Source organism: Lucilia cuprina, chromosome 2 (assembly GCF_022045245.1).
Source record: "Lucilia cuprina isolate Lc7/37 chromosome 2, ASM2204524v1, whole genome shotgun sequence".
In the NCBI taxonomy this organism is placed as follows: domain Eukaryota; kingdom Metazoa; phylum Arthropoda; class Insecta; order Diptera; family Calliphoridae; genus Lucilia; species Lucilia cuprina.
This window is the reverse complement of record NC_060950.1, coordinates 36,083,069-36,107,799: the sequence shown is the minus strand read 5'-3', so window position 1 is coordinate 36,107,799 and position 24,731 is coordinate 36,083,069. Positions and strand designations below refer to the sequence as shown.

Below are 24,731 nucleotides of genomic sequence, written 5' to 3'. Positions count from 1 at the left end.
TCGATCGGTATACTTTAAGGTGAGTATTGGACCAATATTTTTGTATGTTACAAACATCAGCACAAACGTATAATACCCTCCCCACTATAGTGGTGTAGGGTATAAATACAAGGGTGATTGTAAAACTAGGCGTTATTTAAATTTTATGCATATTCGTTGTTTAAATAGACATGAGCTAACAACTCAAGCTAATCTGTAGATAAATTGTAACATGGACTCTAAGAGTCAAGTGCTTAGTTTTAGAACAAACTTTTAAGTTCTGTTTAAATTCTTATATAATTAGAAAGTCTTCAATTATTGGAGCTAGTCTAATATTGAGTCAAACTCTTACACTTTCAATTAAAGTTAAAACTACTACAAAAAAGCATGAAAACATTTCAGACACTAACCTATGACTTTTAACCTAAAGCATACTTCTCACAATAGTTTTAAAACTAAAATTTTCTACTTTTATCTTATATACCTAAAATTAGCATTTGTTTCTATTACAAACATTTTTAAATAATTTTTAAAATTTCGAAATTCTATTAGCCACAAACTTACTACACTTATCTCTCTAACAATTAACTTAAATATGTTTTTTCTTTTGTTAAACAAAAAAACCAAACAAGTGAAACGTAAAAAGACGAATTATAAAAAAATGTGTTTAAAAAGTTTACAGAACTTTTCTTTTTAAACATCAGGTGGAAAAAGAACAAATAAAAACTTTTAATTAACTTAAGTAAATATTAACCCACAAAATGTAACCAAAAGACAAAATATTTTACACAAAAATTCTCAGATAAAACAGCGATGGAAATGTGTTATGGTAATGAAATATGTAATTTTAAAAACTCTAATAAATACGAAATAGACCAAATTACCTGAACTATAATTCACTTCTTTTACGATATTCTATTCTGGGTAATATTGCCAAAAGCAACAGTTCTATCGATTTAGCAAAATTTTAAAATTTTTCGTTGCATCTCATTCGTAAACCTGACCCTATAGTCAAAGTTATTGTCAGAATATGTTTCAATACTACAATATTATTTTCCTATAGCCCTGATCGGTCCTATTTTACGCAAATTTCAATGACCATTTATGTTCATTAAAATTACCATCTCTGTAAAGAACACTTACGATTTAGAGTAACACAATAGAAAAACCAACCAACATACCTCATGAATGTTTAGAAATGTCAACTTAAAAACTTGAGGTCTGTGCATTCTCTCCCTACGTTACCTTTATCATAGTTATTGCTTTTGTAGTTGTTGTTGTTTCTGTACTACAAACAAACCATCATAGCATTTCACCTCAAACATACAGATACAAAGTAAAACGACAAAAGACGGACAGAATAAAAACTGCAAACGTTTTATGAAGAGTCAACAAAAATTAAAAAAAAAACATAGAACAAGATTAAACCAAGTGTTTGACAAATAAATGAAAAGAAATGTAAGGTTTAAGTAAAACTGGAAAAGTTTAGTAAAAGTATAAAAAAATAATTATATTTTTTAACTCGTCACCTTCATCCTTCTAACATCGTTATTATGAATACGAAATACTGGCGTAGTGATGATGAAGGTCTTATATTTTAGAGAATTATTTTGTTAGAAACTGAAATGAGAGATTTGAAAAGATAAGTGCTACTACAATTAATAAAATCTTCAGTACAAGTAGTTTTCAAATCTTAAATTGAAGCCGAAGAAAATGAGTTTTCTAATAAATTAAATCTATGAGACGATTAAAAATCTAAGGATCCCTCAATTTAAAAATTCGATGCAGGTTGTCTTTCTAAACTTAATCGCGGTTCCATGGTATTATTTATAAACAAACTATGTATCTTTTCCGATATTAATATCTAATACAAATGTTCTAGATTGATAGAATAAAATAAACTAACAAAAGCTGGGCAAATCAATTTTGTGATTACTAATAACTTGTTAGTATCAAGAAGTGCTTTGATTGCCTAATTTCACAATTGTATTTTTCTTTATTGACAACTCACCATCCCCCATAATTTACAATTTTGAAACATTTTCTGGCGGTCCATGTACAAACACTTTGCTCAAGTATTAATCAATGACCATTGCTGCCCTATTGCTTAACTTCCCTTTACAACCACGCAGATGGGATGATGGCCTCTGTTAAGTCGGCAACAACACAAAGAAACGTAATCGATACACCAAAAGACGAATCCATTAAATATGTTCAGGACTTGTTCTTACTTACAGAGAACACACTGTGCTTAATCTGGTATGAGCAGATAAACTCTGAACATACTCTAATAAAGAAGGAAAATTAAATGGTATTAATTCTTTAATATACCAACTTACATTCATCACCATTCAATCCGACACACTTCTCATTCATCCTTCATCATCAGTATTTAAACCAACAAAGACCGAAACTCTGCCCTGTGGACTACCGGTTCCCGTGGTATCAGATTTTATATGTCCTTCTGGTTCGACCCGATGTCACGAAAAGTCTGAGGATTCATTTGATCATCGCCTGTTTAAAGTCTCGCCCAATTAGAATTACTGGTAGCATATCCTTTCCTCGGGATTGTAATAACACCAAGACGAGGGTTTTTATATCAAGGTAACATACATAACAACAAATAGCTGAAATTAAGATCATCAATACAGACGTGGAAAAAATCCGAGAAGTTAAATATAACATTTCCGTTGACACTCTGACATCTATTACGTATGTTGACGTTGACACACTTACATCTATTACGTTTTTTAAAGCCCGTCATAATCAGCTGGAAATATTTCTTTATTTTTATTCATCCCCATAATCGGAGATATAAAACTTTTGACAAAAGTGCAAATAACGGGACGTATTTGATGACAATATATTTTATTTAAATTCTAAAATAATACATTAATGATATATATATTTCTTACTTGCTAATATTTAATATAAACTTTTATTCATTAAAAATAATTTATATTCTAATGTCGTGAGATATACAATATTTTTTGTTTTACCCTCTAGAAAATTCTAACTACAATAGTTTTCAATATTAACAATGAGTTACATATGAGAGTTGCTAAGCAAATTATTTGAAGTTTGTCAATTTCTATCTATCTATGAAAAATTTGAATTATCTAACAGTTTCTAAGATATACGATTTTTCTTAATTCATATATGTGGTGTCAAGCCCCCCATTTAAAGCCCGGCCGTTATTCTCTAAATGCTCACTTTAATGACAAAGTTCTTCATGTAAAATTTTAAGATTCTATCTCTAATAGTTTCTCAGATAAACGAATTCAATTACATGTGGGGCTTCAAGCTCTCCAGATGAAGGTCCACTTTTTCTCTCCAAAATGTTCAAATGAATTTTAAAGTAATTTGTGCAATATTTGAAGAATTTAGTTCTATTAGTTTCAAATGGAAACGAAATTTTTTATTTAATTCATATGGGAGGTACCAAGTCCGCCCGTTATACTTTCTCATATGTAGTTCGCTGATTTATTACCCATGTTACATGGATGTTAAAGTTATTCGTGCAAAATTTTAAGATTCTGACTAATAGTTTCCAAAATTAATTAATTTTTGTATTACATTTATATGGGTAAATCCGGAACTCTAACTCTTATATTATTTCAAATATACGGACTTAATATTTTTTTAATATGCGCCTACTTGAAATTTCAAAACAAAAAGTAGCCTATTGTTCCTTCCATATATAGAGGAACACACAGTGAATAGGTAAGGCTTGGAATCCGAGATCTAAATAGCACACCTTTAATATAACGAAATCTATTTCTAAGCCAATTTTGGTACTTTTTTTCTTCCTAGCGATCTAAAAAAATGATTTATTCCAAAAAATGCAATATCATAGTGGAAGCCATAAATATATATTCATATAGACAAACCAATAAATAGGAAATAATGTTTTACAAATGTGATCAAATCAGTCAGTAACGCAACTCTTTTATGTATATATACATATGCATATAGATAACTGATAACGGGCCTTAAAGCATTTAAGTGTTTCTATGAAGGATTGATACAAAACATGATCCAAACAATGGCAGAAAATATTTGATCAGAGTTCTCAAAAAAAATTAAAATATTTTATGTCAATATTTTTGTCCGTGTAAAGCCTCCAAAAATGACAACACATTCTAAACAAATCTAAAACATTATAATCCTAAATTATAGTCATATGGTTTAGTTAATGGCACAACAAGTGACATTACAAAAAATTATTCACAAGTTCTTCTAAAATGGAAAATGATGCAACCAATCAGTCCCCCCCGCTCAAAAATTACATTATGGTGAAAAAGCCACATGCCAACGTACACGAAATATAACAAGACAAACACTAAAATACATATTCCCCACATTAGAGCAAAAATTACCGAGCAAAATGAGTGACAGGCAATCCAGCTACACCGGCAGCCAGACTGGCAGGCAAACAGTGAAACAGTTAAGAAAGCAACACAATAATGAATAAATGAAATAACAACCGACTGACTGACTAACTGTATAAATGAGTGGGGGGATGACAGTGAAAAGGGTGATAACTTAAGAACGAATATGAACTACAACAATAACCAAGGACTATCAAGGCAATTTCCAGTGTTTAAGGTAAAGTTATTAAAACTGAACAGGGAGAGGGTGATGGGTTGAAAGATTGTTTCGTTGACGAATGTTTTTGAAGAAAATACAGGAGCGGTGACAAAGACAAAATGAAGCATGGCTATAATAGAGAAATATATTTTTACTATATGTAGTTCCAAAAAAATTGGGTGTGTTATTTAACAATATGCCATGAATAATAAAAATAAATGAATGAACGAGTGTGTAACAAGAATGAAATACAACATGAAAAACAAAATTTGAAATGAAAACATACAACAACAATAATAGCAAATACCTAGAAGCAACAAACACGACATGACAACAAAAATAAAGTGTAAGAAATTATAGTTCAGCATATACGATCATATGATATCCTACACAAGATGACGAAGTGATTCACGTGAACATCTGCCTTGTCGGCCTTATATCATGGTAGTATTTGTTATCCACAGAGTGAACTTCTTTGACGACTCACCACCACCCCTGTGTGCTTCTTACAACCAAACTGATGAAATGGCTCTGTAGTTCCCGCAACATCACCTAATATTTAAGTGGCCGTAAGAAGCTACTGTGATAAAAATTGACATATTTATCCAGCAACACACTGCATAAACAAGTTTGAATTATTCTCATTCATCGGATACAAGTATCGTATCGGATGTTTCCAGTAACTCATAACCAATATTTACATTATCACCTCAAATCCAACATTTTATTAATCGGCATCCTTACCCTGAAAATTTTAATTTCACCGACCATCAATCTTTTAACCAAGCGTCCAATCCTGTGAATTTGGGTTTAAACCACAGCCACAAATATGTAGGACCAATATTTCTATGTTTTACAAACATTAGCGCAAACACACAATATCGCCTTCGCTATAGTGTCGTAGGGTATACAAAGAAATGCTAAAACATTTCAGAACATCACAACAGTAATAGAAACAGAACAGAACAGATTTTATGTTGTATGTTGGCTGTCTGGCTGACTGGCTGGCTTGTCTTTGTGATTATTGCCTGCCTACAGGCAGGCGTTGCTGACACTGCCATCCATCGTGTTAAGTGTTGCACTAGTTAGTTGCCGTTTGCTGCGTTTGAGGCAGACAATCAGGCAGAAGCAATATTGTTCTCGTTGTTGTTGATATTTTCCATTCTTATTCTCATTGTCAGAGTCAACTTGTGTACAATTTAGTACAACAGAAAAGGAGCTCAAGCTCTCATACAATTTATATAATAAATACATGAAGCAAATTGTTGCCGGAACTCTTTACACTTTTATTGTAGTTGAACATTTACATTTTTTACAGATTTTTTTATTATTCATATCTATTGATGTCCCCTTCCCTGAACAAGTGTATACTACTAAGTCTGCTTGTCTGCTTGGGTTCTGGTGTATGTTTTATGTCTTTGTCGTTGCATTATATACATCATCTTTGATGGGTTATGAACTTTAAACAGATTGTCAGGGATACGACTTGACTTTTAGTTCATATTTTTATTTCTAACCTGGTACATTCATTGGGTGTAAATTTCTGTAGGAAATAATAAAAAACATTTGTGTTTTTGTCACATGTCACATACAATTTATTACAATTTACAGTTAATGTTTTTATTTAGAACTAATATTTTAAAGGGAATATTTCTATCCGATATGAGATTATGGCATACTCTCTCAATTTAGATAAATTATTATGTCTTATCTTATCCGAATAGTTCATTCTCGTCCTGCTCTCGTTAATGTCCTTAGCCTTATGCTGGTACTCATATAATGGAAGAGTATTCGGTTATGGCTCCTAAACAAAACAATACAACCTAAGATTAAGCTTTATCAGCTGATATTGCGTTAATTACCTTCTGGATATCGAAAATATGTCAACTTCTATTGCCGTCATTCCGCCTAAAAGCTAGTATTGTGATTTAAAAGACCAATGTAATCCCTAAACCCATTTAGTTTTTTTCTTGGCCTAGCACTTAGGTGGGATCCCGTGCTTATGCAGTGTATAGAAAATTGTTTATGGAAGGGAGGATGATTGTGTTCATTTCGTTTATTTCTTAACATGGAAAGTACGAGAGTGCGGGTGAAGAGTAAAGAATCCCTTAGACCGAGACGTCTTCAATATATTTATAATAAAGAAAATGTTTCGATATCGGGAAACAGGCAAGATCGAAATTTACCATAACTTCCATTATTTTAATGATAAAGTTCTGAACATATTACAATTGAGGTAATTATCAGAGATGTTAACAATGTGTCGGAATGGAAATCATCATTAAGCACGGTATACTTTGCAGATGTTTCAGAAATATTATTACATTCGGGAATAATAAGGAGAAAGTAGTGCAGTACTAAATAACTAAAGTTTTTTCCCAAAATAACGTCTCTGCCATCCTTTGAGAATTATATACAGATAACTAATAAATAATATTTAATTTAATTAAATACCAATTGCACTAAAATTTTTTTTAATAAAGTCCACATGTTTTTGATTTAATTTCAAAACATTTTCATAATTCAACTGAAACATATGACAAATAAATTAAACGTTTTATTTGCTCCATTTATCTAGGTTTATTTAAATATATCGCCATATTAACGCCTCTTTATTTGTTTTTGAAACAATTTCAGCTGAAAAATACCTTACAGTAACAACTACAACAACAAATTTTATAAAAATATTCAAATTTATTTTAATTAAAACAAAAACAATCTCCCTCTTGACACTCATTTCCTAATGACTGAGCGACGACTGACTGCAGTTGTCAGTTTTTCGTTGTGCGTTTGCATTTTAAAAAATAACAAAAACATATAAATAGCAGTATAATATATTATACTGGAAAACACTGAAAAAAAACTAACCTGCAGTTTTACAAGGAGCCCATGTATCTTTTCAGTAATTTTTAACCAAATATCTAACCACTTCATTGATTTTAATTTAAATATTTTTGTGCATTGGTTTACAAATCGTCAAATCGTGCTAATAAGTAATGCTGAGTGTAGTCACTTTATAGTAGTTATATTTTTTACCAGAAGTAATCTAGTAAGTAAGCAAATGTCCACAAAGTGTGATTATAATCTGAAACAAACATAATTTTTTTTCAGTATGTTAAAATAATTTGTCATGAGACTAGTTCTAGGAATAGTGATAAACTTAAATAGGAAATAAATTCACTATTTCGGGAAACTCATCTTGAACAACAGGGTAGTGAATATATATTTAGCACTCTCCCTTCTGTTCCCATTTGTGTGTGCATATTTTGTTGCAGTGCTACAACGACAACAAAATTTCCGTTTAGCTTTCGGCAAATGTGGCATTGTCTATATCTGTTGTATGCATGCATGAATAGATAAAAGGTAACGCTTGCTGACGCTTACCTCCATGGTTTCATATGATCGCCATAGTTTTCATGGCATCATCCTTATCATGTGTGTTCAGTATGTATATCCATCATCACCATCATTATTATCATTACGATTACTTAAGTGCAAAGCACATAAATAATTTACATTTGCAATAATCACCTTTAAAGGTTTTCGCTTAAATAATTATAAAAATTATTTACGTGTGCGTTTAAGTGTTTGAATATTTGTTTAAGTTTCATTAAAAATACAAAGTATTTTTTTATCCTTAAAATTTCTTTTTATTTGAATTTATTTTAATCACATATAAATATAGTTCAATATTTTTTTTCAAATGTCAGTTGAGGATTTAAGTACTTTTTATCAAACATTAAAAATATTCAAGAATATTCCAAGAATTTAGTTTTATGAACTAAAATTCAGAACACACTTTTAGGTGTCTTTAAAATTTTGTAATATTTTCATGCAAAACTTTCTATATTTATTTAGTTATCCCGATTCCAATTTTATTTCAATCAAAAAACTTTTTTATTTTCATAAATTAAGTTCTATGTAAAATAACACCAAGGTGTGTGTAATGAAGAAAGAGAAAAACTAATAAAGAAATTTTGTAGTACATGTGCGCCAAATAAAAGTTACAACTAGACCACACCTCAAACGTCGTATTTGAAAGGTCAACCCCAAGACAGGTGATTTTAAATTATTCAAATTACACGCCAGTAAATAAAAAACAAATGTTCAAATATTTTATTAAATTCATAATTTTTCTAGTAATTTAATATAGTGTAAAAAACAGTTTTTTTTAAGTTTTTGGCACATTCCAACTGCAACATGTGGAGAGTGTCGTTATTATTGCCTTTTTATAAGTGGCAAAATATTGCACTTCAAAAAAGGCAAAACTGTATAAAACTTTGCTACTAGACATTTCTATTTATATATTTTTGGGTTTCTTTTCAATTTTTGGGTATGAGACAAATATATAGTACCTATAAAGAGAGAGTGTAGGAATGTGTAGCAGTTACATGAATATAAGAGTAAATTGTTTTTGGAAACCCAGTCATGCAGTATTAAAAATACATTTAACACACAATCATAAATGTGGCAAGTATTTTGTATTTTCTATACAGAGATGTTAAAGTATTAATTCATAAATTCTATTATGTTTTGTGGTGTTATAAGTCGAGTTTTTTAAAGGTTTTATTAATTAGGTTTTATTAGTCTGAAGATATGCACTAAGGCCACGGTCGGGCCTGTTGTTCGCTAACTTTCATTAATCAATGAATCGTGCGGGATGTTGTATCCTCAAATATTTAGATCTATTTTCGAAAAAAGTCTGTCAATGACAGAAAGTGCTGCAAATTTTTACTGGCCTCTATATGACCTATATGATGCAATGTTCTCTGGTGGTTGGAAAATATCATGTTGTCGCCATATATACTCTAATCCACTACACATTTCATTATTGTTCGCAATTCTGTTATGATTAGGTAGACTTTAGTATATTACGTTTTCTTCCCTCTGTTTTAAGCCTTGCTTGAGCAACAGATTCCTACTCGTATTTGCTCTAATTTACCGCTTTACAATGAAATTCTATCTATTTTAAAGTTTCGCTCATATTCTGTCGTTTGTTAAATTCAGTATTCCTCAGGCCTCATCCTTAAGAATGCCAACTGCTGAACTTTGCCTAGAACTCAATCCTATGATAATTAACACAACTTTGGTGGCTCCTGTGGGCTAGGAAAGGAACATAGAAACAAAATATTTAGTTGCCCGGAATATGGCACTAGCGCATACAACAGACCTTTAGCCACCACATGACATCCAAAGGGATTGCAGCGAAAACTAAAAAATGACAAGATCTTTGGACAACTTTTTTTAAGACACATGTGACTTTAACGTCTTATTACCAAGATAAGACCACCAGCATTGGTTTTAAAGCTCTAACGTTATGTCTTTTTATACCCTCCACCACCATCAGTGGTGATAGAGGGTATATATAAGTTTGTCATTACGTGTGTAACACCAAGAAATATTCATCTGAGAGCCAACAAAGTATATATATTCTGGGTCCTTATGAAATTCTGAGTCGATTTCGATATGTCCGTCTGTCTGTCTGGTTAAAACTAAGCCAAACAAATAGACCAAATTCACTGGAAATATTCGTTGTTATCCTAAGCAGTTTGGTATTGAAAATGAGTAAAATCGGTTCACACCGGGAAAAGTTATGAATCAAAATTTAAAACACATTCTGATGTAATTTTCTCGAAAACTATGCAAGATAATTCCATGAAAATCACCATACAACCATTTCTACACAAGAGCTTGACCACTGCTGAATCGGTCCACAACTTCATATACCTTACATACAAAAGTACATATTCCCGGAAAATGGGTTTTTTTGTTAATAACTTCCGTCCCAATTTCGATATCTGCACAAAATTCTAGAAATTAAATTCTTATGTCAATAGAATTCATTCAGAGAAAAAACTTTCTGGATCAAAATCACTTAAACGCACATAATTCATTACTTAATTAAGCTGTCCATATAAAATTTGGTACAAGAACAGAGATATTACTGTGAAATTTTTTTCCTATCGGTCCATAATTTATCATAGCTTCAATACAAGGTACCCTCCCGAAAATTACTTAAACGCGCGTAACTCATTACTAAATTAAGATATCCATATAAAATTTTGTATAAGTATTGCGAACGTAAACGCACATTACTCATTAGTAAATAAAGCTATTGATACACAATTTGGCACAAATATTAGTTTTGTATAAAAAAATATTATTTCAAAATTTTTTCACGATCGGTTCATTACATGGGTGCTGTCGGTCCCGTACAAGGTTCCCTTCAGAAAATCACTTAAACACACATTACTTAACACTAATTTACGATATACATACAAAATTTGACTGAAATATAGCTTTTATGTACAAAAATTTAGCTTAAAATGTGTTTACGATCGGTCTATAATTGGTCATATCTCCCATACTAGGTCCAGTCCCTAAAACGTTTCAACCGTATTTAACTAGTTGCAATTAAATTTATAAATGTATTTAAGAAAATAAATCTTGGAAATGTAATAGATTTAAATATTGAGATTTTTCTATTTAAGACATGAGAAAACTTATTTCTACAAATATTTGATCAATTAGAAAAGCTGGTGGAGGATAATTAAGATTCGTATGAGCCGAATATAGCACTCTAACTTGTATTCCTAAAAAATTTGTTTTCTACTTTAGAACGTGTTTTGTTATTTCTATAATTTTGGTATTAACATAACTCAAGTTATCTGGAGTTTTTCAAAGATCGATATATAATTGCTATTTAGTTTGAATCCCATCAATACGTTCCATCAGTCCTTCCCATCAATACGTTCCATCCTAAGTCCTTTTGTAAAAATATATGTATGTCAAACGGCAATGATAGTAACATTTGTCAAATTTGTTAAAACGCTTCATTATACATGTGTATGACATTAAATTTTATTAAATATAAATAATTTATTAAATATTTCAAATTTCTTTGTGTTCTACTGCAAAAAAATTAAAAATTAAAATGTATACTTTTAAACACTGTTTCCAATTTAATATTAGTATGAACAAGTAAGAGTTCTATATTCGGCTGTGCCGAATCTTATATACCCTTCACCATGATGTGTTTAAAGCCTTTTGTACCTTTTGAAGAACGAAAAAGTACCAAAAAGTCCCCATCTATGGGTCCTCAGTTAATCCGGGCCATACAAACTTAATTACATGTTCCTAGGTTCAATATTGTAGAAATTGTAAAAAAGTACCTTTTGAAGAACGAAAAAGTACCAAGAAGTCCCCTTTTACTGGTTCTCACTTAATCCGGGATATACGAACTTAATAACATGTTTCTAGGTTCAATATTATAGAAATTTCAAAAAGTACCTATTGAAGAATGAAAAAGTACCAAAAAGTACCCTTTCATGGGTCCTCACTTAATCCTGGCCATACATACTTAATTACATGTTTCTAGGTTTAATATCGTAGAAATTGCTAAAAGTACCTTTTGAAAAACGAAAAAGTACCAAAAAGTCCCCTTGTATGGGTCCTCACTTAATCCGGGCCATACATACTTAATTACATGTTTCTAGGTTCAATATTGTAGAAATTGCAAAAAGTACCTTTTGAAGAACGAAAAAGTACCAAAAAGTCCCCTTTTATGGGTCCTCACTTAATCCGGGCCATACATACTTAATTACATGTTTCTAGGTTCAATATTGTAGAAATTGCAAAAAGTACCTTTTGAACAACGAAAAATACCAAAAAGTCCCCTTTTATGGGTCCTCACTTAATCCGGGCCATACATACTTAATTACATGTTTCTAGGTTCAATATTGTAGAAATTGCAAAAAGTACCTTTTGAAGAACGAAAAAGTACCAAAAAGTCCCCTTTTATGGGTCGTCAATTAATCCGGGCCATACATACTTAATTAAATGTTTCTAGGTTCAATAATGTAGAAATTGCAAAAAGTACCTTTTGAACAACGAAAAAGTCCCCTTTTATGGGTCCTCACATATCCGGGCCATACATACTTAATTACATGTTTCTAGGTTCAATATTGTAGAAATTGCAAAAAGTACCTTTTGAAGAACGAAAAAGTACCAAAAAGTCCCCTTTTATGGGTCGTCAATTAATCCGGGCCATACATACTTAATTAAATGTTTCTAGGTTCAATAATGTAGAAATTGCAAAAAGTACCTTTTGAACAACGAAAAAGTCCCCTTTTATGGGTCCTCACTATATCCGGGCCATACATACTTAATTACATGTTTCTAGGTTCAATATTGTAGAAATTGCAAAAAGTACCTTTTGAAAAACGAAAAAGTACCAAAAACTCCCCTTGTTTGGGTCCTCACTTAATCCGGGCCATGCATACTTAATTTCATGTTTCTAGGTTCAATATTATAGAAATTTCAAAAAATACCTTTTGAAGAACGAAAAAGTACCAGAAAGTCCCCTTTTATAGGTTCTCACTTAATCCAGGCTCTACATACTTAATTTCATATTTCTAGCCAATAACAAAACATTAGTGCTGCTCTCGCTCTGCTACTCTTGCTCTGCTGCTCTTGCTCTGCTTTGCTTTTATAAACAAATTACAATGACAATATTTACCGTATTGTTATGTATTTTGTTTTTGTTTTTTGCAGTTTCTGTCTGAGCATGAATAAAAAATCTAAATTTTATATGAAATTTTCAGAGGTTGTCTCGGTTTTTTGCTCATATCTCCGTTATTTATGGACCGATTTTGCTGATTTTAAATAGCGTTCTTGCCGGTCGTATGTCTGATAGAATTATGGAAGATTCGGATCTCGCAGATATCTGGGGTCTTCTAAAAACTGATTTCAACAAACATACAGACAGACAGACAGACGGACAGACAGACGGACATGGCTTAATCATCTCCGCTACCTATAAGGATCCAGAATATATATACTTTATAGGGTCGGAAAATTATATTATAGAAATTACAAACGGAATGACAAACTTATATATACCCTTCTCACGAAGGTGAAGGGTATAAAAATTATATATCAATGTATACAATTTAGTGGTAAGAAAACGTATTCATCACAAAAAATACACAATAAATAAAATAATAATAACAAAAATAAAACTTGTTCATTCATCATCAGAGCGCAACAACAAAAAAGAAACAAAACAACAATAAGAAAAAATCTAATAAATATTTATGTAGTGTTTTTAACAACTATACATATGTATGTATGTACATATAGTACAACTGCAAAGAATGAAAATAAAAATAACTTATAATATGCACTCGCCCAACTATCCATCCATACACACACATACATAAATTACATAAAAGAATATTTAATAATATTGAAAGTTTCTTTTTTTTTTCTTTTTGCATTATGTTTTATTTATTTTCCTCATCAACAGGAACTAGAAACTAGAAATTTATACATTTTTGTTGGCTATTTAAAATAGTCTAGAAGATATACAGTAAAATTCGGTTATAACGAAAACTACTTAGTTATAAACTGATAAAAGACGCATAATTTTTGTGTTTTTATAACATTATTGTCAAATTCACAAACGTTGTCGTAGAATTGTATGGTTGTATATTGTAATATTTTATAATAGTAGAAAATTACGTTATAATTAAAGCCAAATAAGAAGTTTATTATAGGTTATAAGCATAAGTTCTAGAACTACCCTGTAGGAAATGTCAACATTAAAAATGTGCTAAAACGCTTATGCTAGTATTTGCTAGTACATTTCAATAACTTTACACATTTTCTTAAGGAATATTGAGTTGTAATTGACACAAAAAAAAAGACATATGGATCCAGTCTGACAAATACTATTGATCTGGTAATATTTTAAAATTAAAAATCTGTTAAACAGTTAAAAATGTATCAAAGTTATAATATAATATCATGAATATTAAATGTATTTCTTATACATCTTAAAGATACGTTCACACCTATCAAATATTTGATGAAAAACACATAATATAACTATATATAACTATTTGCATAAAATATTAAGTTTTCTTCTTCCGAATTCATTATTTGATTGTTTCTGTTGATTAATTGGCCAATTACACTCAGTTAAACTAATATAATCAGTAAACTTAATGATTACAGAAAAACACCAAACATAGATTAAGTTTATAGTAGGTTTAAACAAAGAATGTAGATTAGCTTTATCTGAAAACCCGTAATTAAAGGAAGTCAAAATGTCTATTGTTTAGGGATTACGTCAATGATAAGTGTGAAAGTAACTCAGGAATATTTTCAAATTTTTATGCCAAAAAAAACTTAAATTTGTTAAAATTGTGGTTTCTTATTTTATAATAAATATTACAAACTGCTGTCATGGTTAAATAAAGTAATAAGTATTTTTTGTTGGTATAAATATACATAAATATCTATTTACTTAAACACTCGTAAGTATGTGCATCCTTGGCCTAAAGAAATTAACATTGTAATGTTTCTTATTATTGTTATTATTACTCTGTTTGTTGTTGCAGTTGTTCTTACCACAATTAGTTACGACATCGTTTTAAATTGTAATTAAAATAATGCCAACAAACTTGTTGTTGTGAGTTATTTTACTTTTTAACATTTATTTATGTATAATATTATTTTTTGTTTCGTCTTCATTCGCTGTATATTTTTCCTTTTTTTTACCCCGTCAAACATAATGGTATTAAAATGAATGATGATGACACTGATGCAAGGAAAGTTGGAGGCAAGAGGTGCCTTTATAAATATTAAGTCAGTAAAATTAAAAAAAAAAAACAAAATTAAAACAAGAATAAAAACTGTTAAAAAGGAAAGAATTCCGCTGAGATGTTGATATGTTTGTTAGTGATTGGTGGGAGGGTATAAGAAGCAGGGTGAAAGTGGTTACAGGAAAACGGAAAATGTATTATTTTCATTATATTTATAACATGTCGTTTGTTTTCCTTTATTTTTTGTTTGTTTTAATGCATATTTTCCTTTCTATTTTTACGTTTATGAGAATAATACGAATAATTAGTGGGGGAGTGATGAGAGGACAATTTTTCTTATTATTTTTATTATAGTTTTCTATTGTACGCTAGTATGTTGTAAACATTGATTTGTGAAACATTTTAATAATAATTTTCAAAATGTTTTTCTTTTACTTTAAGTAAAAAATTTAACAAAATGGTCTCTATGTCATTCAAAAATGAGTCAATTAAGCCATATCCGTTCGTCTTACTGTCACATTTTTGAGATAATTAGATGAAATTTTGCACATATGCCATTATTTCACAGAACCAATTAATTCGATCATTTTAGATATACTTGCATCTCGATAAAAAGTGGCACAATTAAGTTTTATACAAGATTTGATGATATACCAGAATTTCATATAGATCGGCACCCACACAAACAAGATCCCCTTCAGAAAAAGACATGGATGTCCAAAATTCCCATGTATAAAATAATATCGCGATGAAATTTAATACAAATAAATATTATTCAAATATAAATTTATTTATTAAATTTTATCGGAATCGGACCATATTACCCCGAGCCCTCATATAAAAAGTATTTCGGAAATTTTCGGCCATAAATAACTTATCAGAAACAAAAAATAATCAAGGTAAATCCTTTTAAATGAAAAATAAATTATATTTAATATTCATAACTAATGTAGGGTATTAAATGGACAGACGATTATACTTTCTTACCTGTTAAATATCGTCATTATTAAAAGTCGACTTTTCTCCTTCAAAAATAATCAATTTGACTACTTTTCAAAAATAGTCAAGCTCGACTTTTTTGGCAAAAAGTTTGTACAAAAGTCCATTTATGGAACAATAACATTACATTAAAGCTTTTGAAAATCTTAAATTCTATTTTATGCTTTCCAAGCAAATGTGAAAAAATCTCCAATGTCATTTAGTTTTTACTTCTTTTTTGCATTTTCTTCCCGCATGTTTTATATATTTAATTTATATATTCATTCTGTAAAGCTTCGTAATCGCCCTGGTTACAAGCTTTGAATTTATTTCGTTTTCATGTAATAAAATCCGCAAATTCATTTTAATAAAATTAACATGAACAATTAATATTCCGTTCAACTTTGTAGAACAATTTGACAACAATAACAAAATAAAAATATAAAAACTTCTCTCTTTCTCTCACTTTTCCTCATCTACTTCCGTTTTTACCATTAAATCGTTAACCATAAAATCCAATAAATTATAATACGAATGAGATGGCAACAAAGAAAAAAATCAACAAAAAAAAGTAGAAAAAAAGTAGAGAAAACAAGCAACATAAAACACATTTAACTAGAATAGAAATGAAATTGCAAAATTCGTACAATCTGCAAAAAATATACAAACTACTAGGAACTCTAAGCTAGAAACAAAAAAAAAAAACTTAAAAAATATGTATAGTTGTTTTTGTTATCATTACAACAACTACGGCAAACGCTAAAAATGTTGCTTGTGTATACAACATACAACATACCGCCAACCCAAAACCTCTAACTTCATCCTAAAACGCCTTTCATATTTTGTTTTAAAACTATGACGACTCATCCTCATCGTGATTTTCTTCACCATAAAACGCATAAACTCCTTAGATGCGGGTGACTGGTTGAGACAGAGAGAGGTGTAGAATAAAAAGAATCCAAAAATTCCCCAAGCTACTATAAACGACGCATACAATACAGGCATTTGTTGTTTCTGCTGTTGTTGTTGTAAATTTTTATAGTTTGTTGGTATGTTTGCTTTGTTTACTTCACTGGCTGGCTGCTGACTTAATTTTTTATGTATGTAAATTGCATGAACCTGTGCTGTATCTGAAATGAATATCTGTACATGGAGTCCAACTGTAGAATAGTGGTTAACAAACAAACATACACTTTAAGAGGGGACTCAACGCGTGTCCTTGTTTTAGGGAAAAATTAAAATCTGGAAGGTAATTTTGAGGAGTTCAATAGTAGAGCAAATAGTTTAAATGTACATATTGTAATAAAACTTATTAATTTAAATGAAAATCGAAGATTTTGATTTCCTCTTGCTGTCTTAGATTATGTGCTGTTTTATTTAAAAGGTTTTTCCCCTTAGTTGGAATGATTTTGAAAAACTTATTACCCCCGTGAGAGCTAGTACTTTTAACATATTTGATTATATTAGTCCAAATTATAAAAGAAACTTGCAAGGTGGACATTTTCGTTTAAGTAGATTTAGCATGAGTTGTAAGCATAAGTATTTTCAGATTCGTAAATTGCAAATTCCCAGGTTATTTAGTCTTTTTCGTATCCTAAAACCATAGCTGTAAAATTTCGATTACGATTATTAATCAATTAAATTATTTTTCAAAAATAATCGTAATGATTGTTCAATTTTCTGGTATAAAATTTCTGATTATTAATTGATTACGATTAAAATTAATCTAAAAATAATCAGGATTAATTAAAATTAATGAAAATAATCAAAAATAATCAGAATTAATCAAATAATTAATTTGATTATTTTCAAGGATTAATTTTGATTATTTTTGATTAATTTCAATATATTTGGTACAATTCTCTATCTTTTTACATTACGTGTAATGGAAAACTGTTTTTCAAGTTACTCACTATTCGATTATATGACTCTTTTATTGAAAATAATGTATTTATCAAGTTTAATTGGATTGAAAATCTTTATCTCAGTACAAGATATTAAAAAAAAATTACTGCAATCTTTTCGAAATGGGTCTCAAAAATACGTATTTTTTAGCGGATTGCCGGAAAAATAATTTTCTTTGAGCTTTTTTTGGGAGTAAATTATACTAAATATATGGAAAATAATCCAAATTAATCAAAATTAATCAAAATTAATCCTTAAAAATAATCAACTAATTTTTGATTAATTTTGATTTTTTTTTATTATTTTTAATAATTCCAATTAATCCCTGATTATTTTTAGATTATTTTTAATCGTAATCAACAATTAATTAAAAAAAATTGAAAATAATCGTTAATTAATCATTAATTTTACCTATTTAATAAAAATAATTTAATTAATAATGATTACGATTATTAATCATTATTTTACAGCTATGCCTAAAACCCATATTAATTTCACAATGTGTTGTCAGTTTTTCAAGTAAAGAGTTTATGTTCGAAGGACGTAGATTATTTCTACGATTTTTTGTAATGGAAGGATGGTAGCCAAGATTTTAAGCTCACCAGAAATAAAAGCACCGTGTAAATTACTCTATAACAAACTTTTACATCTGCTTGAAGCATGTAAATCTTAATCTTATCTTTACAATCGGTAGAGACCCTTAGAAACTCCACTAAATATCATTGCTCACGCAATCACGAACAAATGTAGAAATAAAAACCAGGTTTACAAAGTCTGCAGCACTTGGATTAATGGAGTTGACTACCTACTATTCAAATTTGCCTGCTTTCTTTAAGTGAAATAACAAAGCATTTCCATTAAGAATCTCAAAGTAGAAATGAATTTGAGTCACAACCATCGAGAAACAAATACAAGATATGAACACACTATATTGTATGGAAGTTTATGTTCGATTATAATGACTTAGGAAGCCGACTCAAATGAATCTGCGATTGGTCCCTTAGTGTTATTCAATTCGGATCATCTTCTCGGCACTTCAACTTGGTCCACTGTGTATGTGAATAAGGTAGACTATAGGAACATTGAACTAAATAAGTTAGCTGTTCTTGTCCTGAAAGCAGGACAAAGATAAAGCAGAAATTCCTGAAGTAGATATTTAGTCTCCAGCTATGAAAAAACTTATTGTAATAGTCCCATCAAGATGAACGACCTACATATATTCATAAATTGGTCAGATAGGATTTGATATCGTCCAAGTCGCCATGGATGTCCATATGGTTCATCCACAATATTATTATCTGAGGGTTTAACCTGCAACTACATTTTGCAAATGTTAAAAGTAATTCGACATTCGCGAACCAATGTTGATGTAATGTAGACCCAGTTCAAAACTTTTATTTTACCATCCGTATCCTATAAGACCTTAATCTTAGCCTGGTAAAGCTGGACGATCAGGGACATATGTAAAGAATTAATAGTCAAGTGTTTTCACTTTATTGGCGTTCCAATTGCAAGATTCTTTTGGATGCGGCTTTGAAGTACTGTCGAAGGCGACAAGATTTTGCGCAAACCGACTCATCTCAAGGAATCATACAAGAATACCTTTGATTTTTTTAACTGATTAACTACATAAAATATAAATATTTGTTTGCAAAATCCTCATAATATTAAACAGATTTCAATAACTCTTTTTATATTAATTACCACCGTATAATATTCCTTCGTACTGTTTGGCCGTATATGAGGCTATATGGTGAAGTTGTTGATGCTGCATAGTTTTAAGCATTTTTTCACTTTTTTATGAATTTTTCCTTCTTCGTTATTCATGCCAACATATTCTCTTTTTATACCATTTAATATTTAGTTTTTTTGTGGGCATATTGCGCAAACCGACTCATCTCAAGGAATCATACAAGAATACTTTTGATTTTTTTAACTGATTAACTACATAAAATATAAATACTTGTTTGCAAAATCGTCATAATATTGAACAGATTGCAATAACTCTTTTTATATTAATTACCACCGTATAATATTCCTTCGTACTGTTTGGCCGTATATGAGGCTATATGGTGATGTTGTTGATGCTGCATAGTTTTAAGCATTTTTTCACTTTTTTATATGAATTTTCCCTTCTTCGTTATTCATGCCAACATATTCCCTTTTTATACCATTTAATATTTAGTTTTTTTGTGGGCACTTTATTTTTAGTATTTTTTTCTGCTTCTTATTGTTGAGTTGTTGTCGTTGTGTTGTTGGAAAAAGCTTATATTCATTCTTAACTGATGTCTTTGGGTTTGGGTGAAATTTCATAATTATTTTTATTTTATGTTTTTATTATATTTAGTTGTGTTTTCCTTGTAAAAAGAGTGAATTACGAAACAAAAGTGCAATTCAAAAGGAAATTAAAAACGGAAATGCCTTTAATGTTCATGTACAACTACATACATACCATGTACATACAGCGACAACTACACACATTATGATTTGTTTTTAGACTGTCTTCAGTCTTTTTTTTTTATTGTAATTGCACACTACTTTGCCATTTAACATTTTGTATGTATATTCATTTCTTTTTGTATAAATAATTAATTAATTTCTTTTGTTTTCCGTTTTCTTTTCGTATTTTTTCTTTTGCAGGCTCTTACCAAATATCAAACCTCACAAAAAGTTACAACAAAAACTGGCATTGAGCAGGAGGAGACTCTGCTGAATGAATCGGCAGCTAGAGAAACGTCGCTTAATTTACAAATACTCGATTTGGAGAATGAAGTTAAGCAGTTGCGTCATGAATTGGAACGTGTGCGCAATGAACGCGATCGTATGTTGCAGGAAAACTCCGATATCGGTCGTGATAAATCCGATAATGAGGCTGAGAAACTGCGTCTTAAAGCTGAGCTTAAAGAACTTAAGTTTCGTGAAACTCGTATGCTTACGGAATACTCAGAGTTGGAAGAAGAAAACATATCGTTACAAAAACAAGTCTCAAGTTTAAGAAGTTCGCAGGTAAGTAACGAAATCAAATTCCACTATTTTCTTTTAGAGTTTAACTATTTGGTTTTAAAATTTTAGGTTGAGTTTGAAGGTGCCAAACATGAGATAAGACGTCTAACCGAAGAATTAGAATTGTTAAATCAACAAGTTGATGAATTAACAAATCTAAAAAAGATTGCTGAAAAGCAAATGGAAGAAGCTCTGGAAGCTTTGCAGGCAAGTTACAAATTATATTGTTAAACAATTTACATTCTTACATGAACCTATTCTTTAACAGGGAGAACGCGAAACAAAATATGCTCTCAAGAAAGAACTTGATAGTCATTTGAATCGTGAATCTATGTATCACATTACCAATATGGCCTACAACATACGAGGAACAATATGTGATGACAACACGAGTACCAACAGTGATGGCGAAGAAGATAATTTGGCTTTGAAACGTTTCGAAGCCAATTTGTCGACTGAACTCAAATCTCCCGATGGCACTAAGTGTGATCTCTTCTCCGAAATACATTTGAACGAATTGAAAAAGCTGGAAAAACAATTGGAATCTATGGAAAATGAAAAGACCCATTTGACATCCAATTTGAGAGAAGCTCAAACGAATTTGGATAAATCACAAAATGAATTACAAAACTTTATGGCCCGCCTAGCAGTTTTAGCAGCCCATGTGGATGCTTTAATGCAATTGAAAAAACAATACGATCACAAAGAATTATCACAAGAGGCTATTAAACAGCAACAGAATGAGGATAATCTTAAGCAGCAGCTACGTGATACACTCACACAATATGGCAATTGGTTTACTTTGTCCTCCAAGGAAATTGATGGTCTCAAGACTGATTTGAATGAGTTGCAAAAGGGTTTGAACTATACCGATGCCATGACTTCGTTGCGTAATGAAATCACCAGTTTGAAAAACAAACTTATGAACACCGAACAGAAATCTTTGGATTTGCAAAGTGATGTTCAAACTCTCACAAACATTTCACAAAACGCTGGTCAAAGTTTAGGCTCGGCACGTTCCACATTGGTGGCGCTCAGCGATGATTTGGCTCAACTGTATCATTTGGTGTGTACGGTTAATGGTGAGATGCCAACTAGAGTGTTGTTGGATCATAAGACCGATGATATGAGGTAAATTAGGATTTTTTTATTTATTTTTGAAAAATATTAATACTTGTAAACTTCTTTACAGCTTTGAAAATGATTCCCTCACTGCTATACAATCCCAATTCAAATCTGATGTCTTTATATCTAAACCTCAAATTATCGAAGATTTGCAAGGTCTTGCAGATTCGGTGGAAATTAAGAAATACGTTGACACTGTTTCTGATCAAATTAAACACCTTAAAACTGCCGTTGAACATACCATTGAGCTTAACAAAAACAAAGTTCGTGGTGATGTTACAGAATGTAAGATGAGGAAGATAACACTAACATAGCTGCAATATTATATATTGAAATGATCATTTATCTCTTTTCAGCCGATAAATACAATCGCGAAGAAGTTGAAGAACTACAAGAGCAAATTATTAAACTCAAGAGTCTGTTGTCCACAAAACGTGAACAAATCGCCACCTTGCGAACAGTGCTCAAATCCAATAAACAAACAGCCGAAGTTGCACTTACCAATCTCAAATCGAAATATGAAAATGAGAAGATGGTCGTAAGTGAAACCATGTCTAAATTGAGAAACGAATTGAAGATTCTCAAAGAAGATGCTGCTACATTCTCAAGTAAATTTTTTTACACTTTCTTAAAAAAATATTTGTTTTCTAACATATCCGTTTTCATTCTTAAGGTTTACGTGCAATGTTCGCCGCCCGTTGCGAAGAATACGTTACACAAGTTGATGATCTTAATCGTCAATTGGAGGCTGCAGAAGAAGAGAAGAAGACTCTTAACCAACTGCTACGCTTGGCCGTACAACAGAAGTTAAATTTAACCCAAAAATTGGAAGAAATTGAAATGGATCGGTGGGTTCATTTGGGTCGTTAGAAAAAATAAAAACAAACCTAAAATCTCTATTTAATCCTTTTACCATACCAAAAAAACAATTCAAAACAAATCCTTAAAATTCCTTTTGGATATCAGTTCCTTGTTTTAAGTCTCAACTCTAATATCTAGTCTATATCGTTCTCTTTTTACGTTTCATATTTCATCATAAATTATCTACTATTACTGTTCGTTTAAGTTTGAGTTACGGTTTGAGTTTTAGTTGTTTCTTTCCATATCACGTCCACCATATACAAATTATCTTCCCTTCAACATTTGGTGTGTGTGATCATTTATTTTTTATAGTTTTTTTTTTACTTTTTGTTTTACTTTTAACGTGTGTGTATATTGATTGCTGTGATTATTTACATCATCGGTAAGCGTATACCATTTATAAGAGCTTTTTTGTTATATTTATTTACATCCTTACTTTAAATACATATTTATTTTGCATTCAATATTATTCTTTTACATTTATATATGTACATACGCCTGTAAAATTACCAAAAAAAAAAAAAAACATTTCACCGCATACATACAAATACAATACATATGTATAGCCTTTTATTTACTAAACGCAAAAACAAACAAGCTAAAAATAAGGCAAAATCCTTTTTAACTGATTTTCCTTAAACATTTATCAATTTGTAAATATTTCCATTGTCATTTCACACACAATCAATCAATGTATCAATCAAATCATGTACTTTAATCAATACTGACTGACTTGTTTACAAACGGAATGAGTTTGCTGCTTTGACCAAAATTAATTCTATAAGATTTACAAAATGTTTCAATTTTGTTTCAGTATAATATTTCAAATCAAGTTTTGTGTAGAAACCAAATATTTGGCTTCTTATATATTGCAATACTTTATTGACTTATTAAGGTTATTTTTTTATTTGAAAGAATTTTAGCCAATGTGTGGTATAAGTAAAGACTCTTTAAATAATGTACCTATCGAATATGCATGTTAATTTAGTCATTTGTCAGTTTGAATTAAAATCCTGTTTAAGATTAGTTTAGGTACAATTAACAGTCATAAAGCTGAAGTTAGTCAAAGAGAATTTAACCAAAAAGTGGTAATGAATATCCCTTGTCTAAAACGTTTGAATGCAACTTGTCGTCTTAACTCAAACCACATCCTGATTGTACCAAATGTGAAATTCTCTCTCATTCTCTCTAAGTTTGACTTCAAATCCTGTTTAAGATGAGTTTAGGTACAATTAAAAGTCAAAAATCTGAAGCAGTCAAAAATTTGAAGTTAATCATAGAGAATTTAACCGAAAATCGGTAATGGAAATCGCTGATCTAAATCGTTTGAATGTCAACTTGGAGACTGAACTCAAACCGCCATCCGATTGCACCAAATGTAAAATTATCTCTGAAATTTATTTGAACGATAATTTTATTTAATAGCTGGGGAATCATTTGGAATCTATGAAAGATAAAGACAAATTAAACAGTCAAGTCCATAAGCTTTTAACGTATTGGCATAAATTAATCACAATTATATAATAATTCGATTACTTTGTCCATTACATAACGAAAATAGTCATAAGCACAAGCTCCGTGATACATTCACTTAATATGACAATAGATTAAATTGATAAACAACAATATTGAAGTTCTGAGTTCAAGGATATAGTACAAATAGTTTAAAACTTCATTACACTA

The 24,731-nt window shown here is 30.4% G+C and overlaps 1 protein-coding gene across 2 annotated transcripts in view; it reads left to right on the top strand.

The window, feature by feature from the left end:
* Positions 1-24,731, top strand: part of LOC111674917 (protein bicaudal D) — a 46,428-nt gene that overhangs the window by 18,603 nt on the left and 3,094 nt on the right. The window contains exons 2-7 of one of the 2 annotated variants that reach the window (XR_006940562.1): positions 20,700-21,065; positions 21,132-21,269; positions 21,331-22,193; positions 22,255-22,472; positions 22,544-22,795; positions 22,861-23,430. Coding sequence is in view for 1 of the 2 variants with exons in the window: in XM_046948651.1 (XP_046804607.1) it covers positions 20,700-21,065; positions 21,132-21,269; positions 21,331-22,193; positions 22,255-22,472; positions 22,544-22,795; positions 22,861-23,035 (2,012 nt within the window). In the remaining variant the exon portion in view is untranslated. The remainder of the gene's footprint in view (positions 1-20,699; positions 21,066-21,131; positions 21,270-21,330; positions 22,194-22,254; positions 22,473-22,543; positions 22,796-22,860; positions 23,431-24,731) is intronic. The other variant, XM_046948651.1, reaches the window with a different exon arrangement.